Below are 12,191 nucleotides of genomic sequence, written 5' to 3' on the forward strand. Positions count from 1 at the left end.
CATCTGATCCGTTCCAGCGTGCTTGGCTCGACTTTTCAAATTCTTTTGTGTTTCATTGTTTTTTTTTAGAAGCTCAAGAAAGAGGTTGATTTCAGGTGGAAATAATTTACTGAAGGTGAGCAAGAAATGTGGTACGAGGTAGGGGGTACGGAGGTACTTCAGCGTACCAAACAAAGTACAGTACCGTTAGGTAACTTGCCCAGCTGCCCAGCTTCACTGCAGGCGTTAAGCAGTGTACTATGTACCTAACCTAAAGCAACTAGAGAACATTGAAACGAACCAATCAAAACTCTCCAGTTCATAATTCTCGTGGCTCGTCAGTGGTTCAAGTCAAACCAAGCCAAGCCACAAATCACCCCTCATTACCCGACCCTATGTAATTTTTGATAACCCCACCGTCTTTGAACTTGGGAACTTTTGAAATCCAAACTTGGAACTTTCCACGAGGCGCATTTTTGTCGCAACGCTTCGTAGCAGCATACTAAAATTCAGCACTGCTTCTTGTTCCTTGCGCTGTCGGCCTCGTCATAGATTTCAGGTGGTCCTTAACTTGAATTCTACCAATCTACCTCATATCTCTCACCATGGCTACCAAGCTTACCCGGTACGTAAAAAAGAAAAAAAGAAAAAAACAATGAGGCTGGACGCACATTCATTCCTATTCTATACTACTACTACCTTATATTAACTATTCCGTCATTAGTATTGCCATCGTGAACGATGACAAGGTGAGTTCATCCATACTCGTTACCCTTTTCTTCTCCTATTTGTATGGGAATTTCAGCTAATATGTAATATCCCGCAGTGTAAACCCAAGGTATATTAATATAACTTAACGGCCGGCCACCAAACATCTTGCCATGATGCTTACTTTCTATAGAAATGTCGACAAGAATGTAAAAGGTCCTGCCCGGTATGTATTATCTTCTCGTTTTATCTTGTTGTATCTTGTTGTTATTGTTAAAAACCGGGGTTCGGTTTTTTTTTTTTTTTTTTTTTTTTTTTTTTTTTTAGCAAATTGGTAGCTGATCGTGTACCTCGCAGGTCGTTCGCAGTGGAAAGCTTTGCATCGAAGTCAACCCGGACTCCAAGATCGCCTTCATCTCTGAAAGTCTTTGCATCGGATGTGGTATCTGCCCTAAGAAATGCCCCTTCGATGCTATCACCATTATCAACCTGCCCACCAACCTCGAAACCCAAGTCACCCACCGATATTCTGCGAACAGCTTCAAACTCCACCGGCTGCCGACGCCGCGACCTGGTCAGGTCTTAGGTCTCGTCGGAACGAACGGTATCGGAAAGAGTACTGCCTTAAAAATTCTTAGCGGCAAACTCAAGCCTAACTTGGGAAGATATGAAAACCCGCCGGATTGGGAAGATGTCATCAAGTACTTCAGAGGATCCGAGTTGCAAAGTGAGTCGGCACATAACATTTCATCTCCGGGAATACCTCGTCTTCGAATTTCGACTAACAAGTAACACAGACTACTTTACCAAGGTTCTCGAAGATGACCTAAAGGCTGTTGTTAAGCCCCAATACGTTGATCAGCTCCCGCGAGCTGTTAAGACGCCCGACAAGAGTGTCAAGTTCCTCCTCGAACACAGATCCGCTATGGGTAATATGGACGAGGTCCTCGACGTCTTGGAGCTTCGTCATATTCTGGATCGTGATGTCAACCACCTATCTGGTGGAGAATTGCAGCGATTCGCCATTGGAACAGTCTGTGTCCAGAAGGCTGATGTATACATGTTCGACGAGCCGTCTTCTTATCTCGATGTCAAGCAGCGTCTTTCTGCTGCGCGAATGATCCGTTCTCTGCTCGGTCCTGATAACTACGTCATTGTCGTCGAGCACGACTTGTCAGTCCTTGACTACCTTTCCGACTACATCTGTGTTCTCTACGGTAAACCCGCCGTATACGGTGTTGTTACTCTTCCCCACTCGGTCCGCGAAGGCATCAACATTTTCCTTGACGGTCATATCCCTACTGAGAACTTGCGATTCCGAGAAGAATCTTTGACATTCCGTATTTCAGAAGGCACCGATGACTTCCAAGCCGACAAGGCTCGTGCCTTCAGCTACCCGAAGATGCAGAAGACCCTCGGAAACTTCAAGCTTAGCATTGACGGTGGTGAATTTACCGACTCGGAAATCATCGTTATGATGGGTGAAAACGGTACAGGAAAAACTACCTTCTGCAGACTTCTAGCCGGTGCTCTTAAGCCAGATAACGCTGAGAAGGTTCCTGAGATGAGAATCAGCATGAAGCCTCAGACCATTACTCCCAAATTCGAGGGTACCGTCCGGCAGCTATTCTTCAAGCGAATCAAGCAGGCCTTCCTCTCCCCGCAGTTCCAGACTGACGTCGTAAAGCCTCTCAAGTTAGACGATTTCATCGACCAGGAAGTCAAGAACCTGTCAGGTGGTGAATTGCAACGTGTTGCCATCGTCATGGCACTCGGATTACCAGCTGATATCTACTTGATTGACGAGCCCTCTGCCTACTTGGACTCCGAGCAGCGTATCATCGCAGCACGTGTGATCAAGCGCTTCATCATGCACGCTAAGAAGACAGCATTCATTGTGGAGCACGATTTCATCATGGCTACGTACTTGGCAGATCGCGTCATTGTGTTTGATGGAAAGCCGGGTATCGATGCCCATGCTAACAGGCCCGAGTCGCTGCTTACTGGATGCAACACTTTCTTGAAGAACCTCGATGTCACCTTCCGTCGCGACCCGACGAACTACAGGCCTCGTATCAACAAACTCAACAGTCAGTTGGACCAGGAGCAGAAGTTAAGTGGAAACTACGTAAGTTATAACTATCCTTTATCTCGTGACGCTTATCGCTAACGTGGTCGACAGTTCTTCCTGGAGGAAGACAGCTCTTGAAACGGGCAGCCTACACGATAACGGCCAGCATGAGGGCCGCAAGCATCATCATCATAATACCCCATCAGCATCGGATACCGGCGTTTTAGGCGTACAAAAAGGGGGTTCGACGCGCCGAGAGAATGGAAGCGCGCATGAGATATCCGGCTTGGATGCGGATGGTGGGGAGGAATGCGATGATCCCGACGAACAACGACCGCGACGATGGTCTAACCCCCCTCCCCCTATTCGTCTAGTTCCACGACTATTGGGTTCTAGATCCATTAGTTAAAGAAAGAGAGGCGAAGGGGATAGATAGACGGGTGGATGGCTGTCGTCATGTCTACTAATGGCATATACATTTACATACCTAACCTACCTATATATGTCATTTGGGTTTCACGGTCGTCGTAGTTGAGAGAGATAGAGATAGAGATGCGGTAGTCTAGGGGAAAGAAGTGGGGGACATAAATATACGATGCGCTCGTCAGAACAAGTGTACCTATTTATTCCCTCGGCGTATTTTTGGTGAACTGAAGACTACTTATTTTGCAATTGGTTGGGAACTCAATACGTACTAATACTTCGCGTAATCACTTTGTAACGTACCTCTCGAGGGCCCAAATAGGGGTCAGTAAGGTAGCTAAGTAGCGCTTCATAAACCAAACTCCCAAGATGATAGTCCGACGTATCAAAGGGCAGTGTCGTTGAATAACTTCTCTGCTAGATATGGCTTATGCCCTATTTAGGCCCTCGAGAGTTATATAGAACATGTAGGAGAGACAGCTGTTGATTATACTCACGGTGATTCATTTCCACGGGTCATTTTATCAAGCAAGTATTTACTTCACTTCGAAGGCAAAAGAGTAGATGAGCAACAACAACAAAAACAATATTATAGATAAAATCGGGATTATTACGCTATTTACTAAAAGTCCGATTTTTCTCTATTAGGGTAGAGGGGGGAAAGATACACACCGAGATAACGTATTTCAAAGAAGAGCGTTTTTGTTTTTGTTTTGTTTTTGTTTTGGTAATCCGGTTCCGAGAGCCGGGCCGCCATATTCTCTTTTCCTATGTTTTCACTGTCTCCCGTATGAAGTCCTGCGGAAGTGTGAGAAACCTCTGGACGCGTATAGAAATGTATAACGACGAAATTCGACGTTATAAATGAACGTACAAGGAGATGTGTGGGTTTTCTTCCTTCTTTTGCTTTTCCTTCTAATTTTATCCACGACGATATTTGTGAGGAAAGGCGAGTGAATGTGCGACTGGTGCGTGGTTTGATTGGTTCCGAGCTGTTTCCATGTGTCCCAAATCATCAAAGCCCCAGAAAGAACGTAGTCGGAGATTGACACGTACTTTATAGATTTCATAGTAAGCCTTGGCGGTTAAAACTATGGCTTGCGTAGCCCGTATCCTTGTTGTGGACGCTCGGGCAAGGTAAGTACTGCGGACATGTGGAGAACCGGGTCTCAGCCATCTAAATGTTGGCCTGACGTTATTGCTGGGGCTTGGCGAATAAATCAATTAGGAGGTGACGGGGTAATATGAAAGATAGGTATATTTGTGCAGATCGATCAAAAAGCCTAGTCTTCTTCAATTTCACCCTCTTCGCTACCGGAGTGTACACCAGTATCGTCTTTGGAAGGGGGTTGAACTACAGGCGGAGTCCTAGTTTTAGGACGAGCATCACGATGGGGGGAACGCTCACGGGGTGTTCTCTCTCTTCTCAACCTCTGTAGTTAAGTTAGTACAAATGAGCCCAAGGATAGGGGTAACTGAATCATACCTTAGAATCTCTAGATTCGCGACGATCAAGATCGTCGCCATCATCAGCTCGGCGACGTCGAGACGAGGTTGGTCGTTCATCACCGTAAGGAAGTTCTTCAACAGGGCCTCTCTCGACGCGACGCCGGTACTGCCGCTCGCGTTCTTCCTCGCGATCCCGTCTTTCTCTATCATAATGGCTCGGTGGGTCGTCGCGTCGAGACCGAGGCGCATAGTCCCTATCCCGATCTCGGTCTCGCTCGCGATCACGATCCCGTTCACGATCCCGTTCGCGTTCGCGTTCGCGCTCACGGTCTCGATCACGGTCCCGGACGTCACGGTCTCGGTAAGAATCCGAAGGCCGACGGTCAGATAACAAACTCTCAGCCATGCTAGACTTACGATAATTCTTCTCGCGCTCGGCGATAGCTTTGCGGCGGTCTGCCTCATATGCATCCGGCTCCGGGCTGCGGCTATGGCGCGACGGCCGTGCGCGATCGCTATGATGAGAACGATCACCTCTATCCCTATCACGGTAGATACTACGATCAATGGATCTGTCACGGCGCTTATGGCGATCTCTATCTTCATCCTCTCGATCACGGATTCGACGAAGGACCTTCTCAAATGCGCCCCGGCGGGAATCTTCGGATTTCACTGCTTGGAATTCTGGTGCGCGGGCAAGACGCGGCCGGACCTTTTCCCAGGTATCGTCCGCAGTGATTGGCGGGTCTATATGTTTAATATAGGACCGGAGATCATCGACAGCCCTTCTCTGCTGCCTTTCGGAGTGTTTGTCCTCGTCAGACCGTTTGGACTTCTTCTCTTGGAGCTATAAAATACATTAACGACAAAGTACCTAAATAGTAAGTCATGACAGAGAGTAACGTACCCGTTCGAATATCAGCATTAATATATCACCATCAATGTTAGCAGTGCGTCGATCATTCTTGAGTACAGAAGAGAACTCTTCGAAGGTGGTCTTGGGGGTAAACTCAAAGCGGTTGTCCTAGGTTTCCAGGTCAGCTAATCAATATAATCTTGAGCAACAAAACACAACTTACATCCATGACATCGAGCACATCGTTCCGGGTCGTACGAAGAGCACGTTCCTCTTCCTCAACGATATCCCAGAACAAGTCAAGAGGGCTTGACCCAGCCTGACCGCAAATTGACTTGAACCGCTCATCGTTTTCGATCAAAGGATATATTTGGCTCCATTTAGTTCCCGCCTTGATCTTGCCGGCTCTACGGAGCTCCTGAAGCAAATCTATGAACGCATCTCGTCTCTTTCGTTCGACACGGAGCTTTTTGTTCCTCTGGTTCTGGCGAGTCTCGTTAAAACTTCGTTCCAAAGATTTGATATGATTTTGAAAGGCAGTCAGGATATCAAAGTTGTTGAGAGCTTTGTACTTCTCGTCATTCTGGAAAGGAGCAGTAGCTTTGAGGATATTCTGAGCTTCGGACCAGCGTGTGTAGGGCTCCAGGTTGAGCTTGGGGAGAAGATCGATGAGGCCATCCATTGCACTCTTCCTGAGACTGGCCTGGCTCTCCACATGGGTCTTCTTCAGCTCTGCTATATAGTCCTCGAACAATTGACGTCGTTCTTCCTCGTCATTAGTGGAGCGGAAAATTGTTTCGCGCTCGATGATGGGACGAGCAGTCTTCCAGCGCGTATAATGCTTAATCTCGGGGTGACTCTTGAGCATAGTAGCGAAGTCAGCACGAAGTTTTGACAACCTATCCTTTGCGCGCTCCTTATCTTGAACAATCATATCTTGACAGTACTTCTCAAAAGCGGCTTTCCTATCTTTAGGATCCTTGATAGCGCGGTACTGGGGGTCTTTAATGGTAGCCCGCATGGTCTGTTCCCAGGTCCAATCGGGCTGTACACCGCTGCGACGTAGCAACTTCATGAAAGCGGCCTCGGCCTCCTCGGGGGTCGCATATTCGGGTTCGTTGCTGGCGGGAACAAATGCCTGAACACGCAAGTCACTACTACCGTGAGTCAACTGACGGGACTCGGGAAAACTCTCTCGGTGATCGCGATGATGATCGCGGTGGTGATCGTAGTTGGAATTCGAAAATGAATTAGGAGGAGCATATGGGGTAGCCGACCTGTTGCGAGTTAGAATTAAGCATGATAGAGGGTATTCGAGGAGAAAGCTTACACAGGTGTCGAAGGCGTAGCATCGTGGCCTAGAGCCTTTCTGTAAACCTCGGGCATCTCCCAAGAACTCTGCTTCGTCTCGGTATTATACCAGTACTTGCGCCCACCTTCGGCTGTGTATTCCTTCCATGGTTGGTTCGCCAAAGCGCGCTATAAAAAAAAAGTCAGTAACGTTGATGCGATGTAGATAGGTATATAGACGCGTAAGACAAACCTCCGCAGGCGACATTAATTCTTCTGGTTTGGTCCATTGGGTCACTTTGGTGATTGAATTATAGTAATAAACGCGTCCATCAGGACTTTTATATTCCTGCCAAGGGTTTGGCTGGCCATAATGGCCGTTGGCTCCGTTCATCATAGCTATATTCCGCAATCGCTTTGCACGTAATTATCATTAATACGCCCAGTTAGATACTTTTCTTCCTTTCAAAGGAAAAACGCAATGAATAAAAACCAAGAAACCAGTAAATGTGGTTGCCGAAGGGGCTCGTGCAGATGACGGAGAAGAATTGTCGCTGGACCAACAAGATGAAATATGTTGAAGGATTTGAGAGAGCTGCGAATTTTCAACATCGGAGTTGGAAGGGTACGTACCTTAGATTAGCTACAAGGTGCCTGTAAAACCTTTAGGTACGGCTTAGCCTACTACGGTACCTGGGCAGGTACTAAGTTAAAGACGGAAAGGTGCATATCTGGAAGTACGTACCTGGGTGGTAGACGTGCACAAGCCACTTCCCTATCCAACCTACAGCGTTTACCTAAGGTACCTCTTTGAAGCTTCAAGAACACCAAACACCAACATTTAAAAGAGGGATATTTCATTTCGAAATGCGTGAACTCCCCACAAACAATTTCCGATATATCCAACAATGATAGGAAAGAAGATCCATCTGAAAAAATGGCCACTCCTTCGTTTGACGTAACTCCCGCATCGACATTCGACCCAGTTAACGATTCAACTCTCACGTACTTCATACCCCTTGCGACCAAATTTTCTATCGAGGAAGCTTATAAAAATGACGCGAATAACTCCGAAGAGCCGTTCAGCTCAGTAGAACGGCGGGATTCTCTTTTCTTTGGTATGTCATTCTATATCTCTTCCAAGAGGTCCATTTTCTCACCATGCTCATTGTTAGACCCCAGATGAATCCGTCGATATCTACTTCGTCCTTACAAGCTACCATGCTCGGGAAGACACCTTGCGGTCCTCTCTACGGAATATAATAATCTCTCTAGAGGCGGAGATCGTCAATAACACTTCGCTAGATCGTGACGGCCAATCCGCCTCTGAAGTCATTTACACAGGGGCAGTAGACGGGCGACAAGAACCAACTATATTGTTCAAGATTACAGAAGAACCCGACACAAGCTCCGAAGATGACGTCCAGAATCGATCTCTGGCTGTATGGAAGCACTCGGTATACCTTGGTCGTCCCAGGATGCGACTTCAGAACCCTTCCATTGTTTTCAATGCTACAGCGGGCTTCAAGATCGGAAATTCATCCTTGTCTGAAGGGCTTCGCGATGGATATTTACCAAGCGGCGTACCATGGGGTCTTAATCTCCTCGAGTCTTTTGGAAATGACCCTGCTCTGAATGGAGTTAAGCCTCATCTATCAGCACTCCGAGTATCTCGTGTTACGCCAGTCACACAGCATGCTAGGGGTCAGCTACAAGCCATCAAATCCTCGTCGGAGCTCTCAATGCGCATCTACCCAGTGGCGCACTCGCGCATGCGTTTTACTCATCTCAATACCATCCCTTCCACAGCAACTGTCCTTGCGATGCTTGAGCTCGATTTTACACCCTACTTTGAGTGTGAGATAATACTTGACAGCATATCAATCACAGTCGCCGACGGCTTAGTAGAAGACCTTGCCAGCCAGTCCGGGATGCCACTCCCCATATCTTGCGTTGCTCACGACCATATAACGTTTCTATACCGTATTTCGCCGTCTGAAGCTTATATAGTATCGAAAAATCCGCTACGAGATATTGGTATCACCATCTCTGCGAAGGCTCTGGTGCGCCCAGAGATATGCGAGCCGCAATTGAAAATGGCGTGGACCGCTACGGTTGATTTTACAATCCCCGTAAATCCAGGATACGGTTCTACCATGCAACCGATCCAACGTATGCATCGGCCAAGTCAACTTTCTATTGGAGGCGAGAGTACTATCTCTCTCATAGCTCCATCTGTTGCTCGACCAGACGCATTACCTTCACTCGAAGCTGCGACGGCCCGAACAGAGTCTACTATGCCTGATATAGGTATTGCTATGACTTTTATCGGACCACCTCCGAGCCAGCAGATCTTCCCCGGCGATGAGTTCGTCTGGAACGTGTTTGTAGTTAACCGATCACCTACGCCATCAGCGACACCGAGGAAACTAGCTATAGTTGTAATTCCGAAGCGAAGACGTAACGAGTCCCGAGTAAACCGGCCACCGTCCGTTTCTCGGTTACCGGAAGTCTCTCATAGCTTTTCTCAGCAGGTAAAAACACCAAGAGACCGGAGCGTGGCGGATGCTGTTCTTGACGAGAACGTCGTTCACGCTATGCAGCATAGCAGTATTATCGAAGGCACGGAATTGGTTTGCCTAAGCCCAGATGTTAGGGTGGGACCGCTCGCGCCCGGAGCTTGTCACGTCGCTGAGCTTAGGTTTTTGGCGTTAAAGGAAGGCGTCGTAAGCGTCGAAGCTATAAGAGTCATTGACCTCACGAATAATGAGCACGTGGATATCAGGGATTTACCCACCGTTATTATTCAGAGTAGATAGATGCGTGGATTAACATCCATACCTAAGTAAAGTGCTCTATTGGTCTTCAACCATCAATAAATGTCCAGCAAGTGTCACTATCCATGGAAAAAGGCATCCTGTGCATATAATACTTAACCCAGCTGGCTAACCTAGGTACCTAAGGTAGGGTATGAGGTACCTATGAGGTATATATGCATGTTGGTAGGTTGGTCGACTTGGCTCTCGCTTACCTAGTTCCCGTTTCTGAAGTTTCGAGATTCGAAAAGAGAAAAGAAAAAAGTCTTCGCTCCTCCCGGAGAGATATCCGGTAGCCGCGAAACTTGCGCCGAGAGGCGGCTCGTGAAGGAAGCCCTCCCCTGTTCCTGGATTTACCTACCTCATATAGAGAGGTAGGTATCTCAGGTTAGGCAGGTCGCGCGCTTCTGTTTCTGCTACAGCAAGCAGGTAACAACAACAACCGACGAACGTCTAAGCGTACCTAACCTAATGCATATAGCATCGCATAGCATCGCCCACTTAATAATGCCGGCCACGAGGGGGTTCGCAGGTCCTGGGCCGCATACCAAGCGCGGAAGGATTTTGCTAGTCTTTCTGACTTCAGCCGTACCTGCGAGAGGTAATTTCCCTTTTTCTTTGAGGCTTTTTTTTTCGGCCGAAAGGTCTCGAACACGTCCGTGGTCAGGGAATATATTGCTGTCGGTTAGGCAGTTGTCAAGTTAGGCTAGGGCACATAATAGGCACAGTTGTTCTCGTCGTGATTTGGGATACTTTTAATATTATTTTATTTTATGAAACAAATTGGCTCCTAAAGTCAACCACGCCGCTAAGCGAAGCTATTCGCATCTACTTCCCAGCTGCTTCTCAACTACGCAAATCGTCCTTTAGCAGCGTCAGGATTGAGTAGTAGAGTGCGCTGACTGGCGAAACAACTCCTACAGCTTGGACCAAGGATGGCCAGAGTTCATCACGATTAGTATACATAAAAAGCAAGTCGCTTATTCGGTAGCCGGCAAGCCGAGGCCGTAATAAAGTCTACCTGTTAGGGAACTTGGTGCCATGCCTTCGCATATCTGAAACAGCAGCAAATCCGGAGAATTGATCGAAGAACGACAGCTGGACAGGGTCTTTAAATCGGTGGGGACGTCTCCCAAAAGTGTAACGATACGGTGCAGATTCGAATCGGTTTCGTCACGATCCGAGCAAGCATCACAAGACAGAGCGTGTCAGCTACGGCCGTCGGGAACGAGTATAAGTACCTAACCAATGCTGTTTTCACAAGTTGCTGTACTTTAATCAGGAAAATAGCTTCGACTGGGTGTAGTTTTTACGCGTTTTAATGTATGTTCAAACATTCATAAAAATATCATAAAAATATCATCATTTCTTTTCCTCTTCGAGCAGATGGCAAGGGTCGGAATAACCTCTTATTGGTATTTTTCAAGTCAAGTACGCTATCCTCAATCTTACCCATTTCTTTAAATAAAGCACAATACCCCTTTAGCTTGACAGAGAAGAAGAAAAAAGAAGATAATAATAAGGGCTTGAACTTCGAAGGCCCAGCCGAACGGATAGACTGGTGCAGTGGCACGCAAATGAACCTGACATACGAACTACCGTAGGCGCATATACCTAGGTAGAAACTAGTAGCTATATAATGCCGCATCCCAGCCAATAGTTTCGCACGCATCCTGGTTGAGAACGATTCAGCCTGTCGATCATGAGGTCAAAGGTGGGGTGGAACTGCAATAAGCGCAAATCGTGGGTGGGCCTTGTCGATGAAGATGGATGGATACCTCTATCATCAAGGTGCCTGGTTGAAAATAGTGGAAGTGCTTGTGGAAGCGAAGAGATGAAGAGAAACAAAAATATGAAATCCAATAAACCGTACGTACAAGGGATACTTATATCAGTGACTTGCTACCTAGCTCTCATTCAAATAAAGTTGCAAAATTGGAATTGTGAACGTAGGAGTCAGTCTATGTCTTTGCTTAAGCCTGTTCACGTCTCATCCTCATTGAGGCTGCGAGATATATGTGTATAAACAGATTTTTATAATACAGAGGGCATCTCATGCCACTTCATATGAACATCGGTAGAGCTGTAGCAGATAGAGAAGGATAACCACGTGTACGGAAACTCGTGGCATCCCTGCATACTACCTACAATGGTATTAGTTCGATGTAGCACGGTTACATTCAACTCATAGTAGTTCATCTTTTATGGGCCGGGAAGGTCAAGCTAGGGGACCATAAGGGACTCCAGCTCATAATGCGAACTAGGGCTGTTGCTGCAGTGTAAAGCACTCCAAATGCATATAAACTGGGAGAAGAAGATGCTGTTGTGCCCTGGATTCTATAATAGAGGTATCAAAAAGACTCTTGAGAGTGTTTTAACTCCATCAGCCCGATACACTATGCCAGGTATCTACGGAAACAGAAAGGCCAAATCAGTTGCTGCTAGTTAGTATATATCTACCTGGGAACATCCTCGTTAAAAAGTCTATAAGATCGGATGTCTATCAGAAGATCAGTTAGAAACCATGAACGGTATCTAGGTAGGTACTTAGGGTATAGTGCCACTTCTATACATGCACATCGTAAACAATACTCTACAT

General features: G+C 46.9%; 3 protein-coding genes across 3 annotated transcripts; 2 read left to right on the plus strand and 1 right to left on the minus strand.

Annotated features, from left to right (window-relative positions):
* Positions 1 to 878: 878 nt before the first annotated feature.
* Positions 879 to 3,551, plus strand: F4812DRAFT_417351 (P-loop containing nucleoside triphosphate hydrolase protein). The gene is made up of 4 exons (XM_047933163.1): positions 879 to 913; positions 1,045 to 1,414; positions 1,485 to 2,815; positions 2,870 to 3,551. The coding sequence occupies exons 3-4, from the start codon at positions 1,613 to 1,615 to the stop codon at positions 2,894 to 2,896; spliced, it is 1,230 nt and encodes a 409-aa protein (XP_047792714.1). The 5' UTR covers positions 879 to 913; positions 1,045 to 1,414; positions 1,485 to 1,612; the 3' UTR covers positions 2,897 to 3,551.
* A 195-nt stretch (positions 3,552 to 3,746) lies between these two features.
* On the minus strand, positions 3,747 to 7,353 carry F4812DRAFT_417353 (uncharacterized protein). Its single transcript, XM_047933164.1, has 6 exons — positions 7,030 to 7,353; positions 6,817 to 6,965; positions 5,710 to 6,763; positions 5,538 to 5,654; positions 4,668 to 5,477; positions 3,747 to 4,614 (listed from the first exon to the last, which is right to left on the minus strand). Exons 1-6 carry the CDS (start codon positions 7,171 to 7,173, stop codon positions 4,465 to 4,467), a joined length of 2,424 nt encoding a protein of 807 aa, XP_047792715.1. The 5' UTR covers positions 7,174 to 7,353; the 3' UTR covers positions 3,747 to 4,464.
* Positions 7,354 to 7,588: 235 nt separating this feature from the next.
* On the plus strand, positions 7,589 to 9,678 carry F4812DRAFT_417356 (TRAPP trafficking subunit Trs65-domain-containing protein). Its single transcript, XM_047933165.1, has 2 exons — positions 7,589 to 7,894; positions 7,959 to 9,678. Exons 1-2 carry the CDS (start codon positions 7,714 to 7,716, stop codon positions 9,593 to 9,595), a joined length of 1,818 nt encoding a protein of 605 aa, XP_047792716.1. The 5' UTR covers positions 7,589 to 7,713; the 3' UTR covers positions 9,596 to 9,678.
* Positions 9,679 to 12,191: the final 2,513 nt, after the last annotated feature.

This window comes from Daldinia caldariorum, assembly GCF_022478825.1.
Source record: "Daldinia caldariorum strain CBS 122874 unplaced genomic scaffold F4812scaffold_3, whole genome shotgun sequence".
NCBI lineage: Eukaryota > Fungi > Ascomycota > Sordariomycetes > Xylariales > Hypoxylaceae > Daldinia > Daldinia caldariorum.

What these genes read in the sequence shown, in the direction of transcription:
- F4812DRAFT_417353 (XM_047933164.1), bottom strand. Translation starts at nt 7,173, where the DNA reads ATGATGAACGGAGCCAACGGCCATTATGGCCAGCCAAACCCTTGGCAG. An exon ending in ATGTGCTCGATGTCATGGAT is followed by an intron (nt 5,655 to 5,709) that starts GTAAGTTGTGTT and finishes CTGGAAACCTAG; the next exon opens with GACAACCGCTTTGAGTTTAC. An exon ending in TAATGCTGATATTCGAACGG is followed by an intron (nt 5,478 to 5,537) that starts GTACGTTACTCT and finishes TGTATTTTATAG; the next exon opens with CTCCAAGAGAAGAAGTCCAA.
- F4812DRAFT_417356 (XM_047933165.1), top strand. Translation starts at nt 7,714, where the DNA reads ATGGCCACTCCTTCGTTTGACGTAACTCCCGCATCGACATTCGACCCA. An exon ending in GCGGGATTCTCTTTTCTTTG is followed by an intron (nt 7,895 to 7,958) that starts GTATGTCATTCT and finishes GTTAGACCCCAG; the next exon opens with ATGAATCCGTCGATATCTAC.
- F4812DRAFT_417351 (XM_047933163.1), top strand. Translation starts at nt 1,613, where the DNA reads ATGGGTAATATGGACGAGGTCCTCGACGTCTTGGAGCTTCGTCATATT. An exon ending in AGAAGTTAAGTGGAAACTAC is followed by an intron (nt 2,816 to 2,869) that starts GTAAGTTATAAC and finishes CGTGGTCGACAG; the next exon opens with TTCTTCCTGGAGGAAGACAG.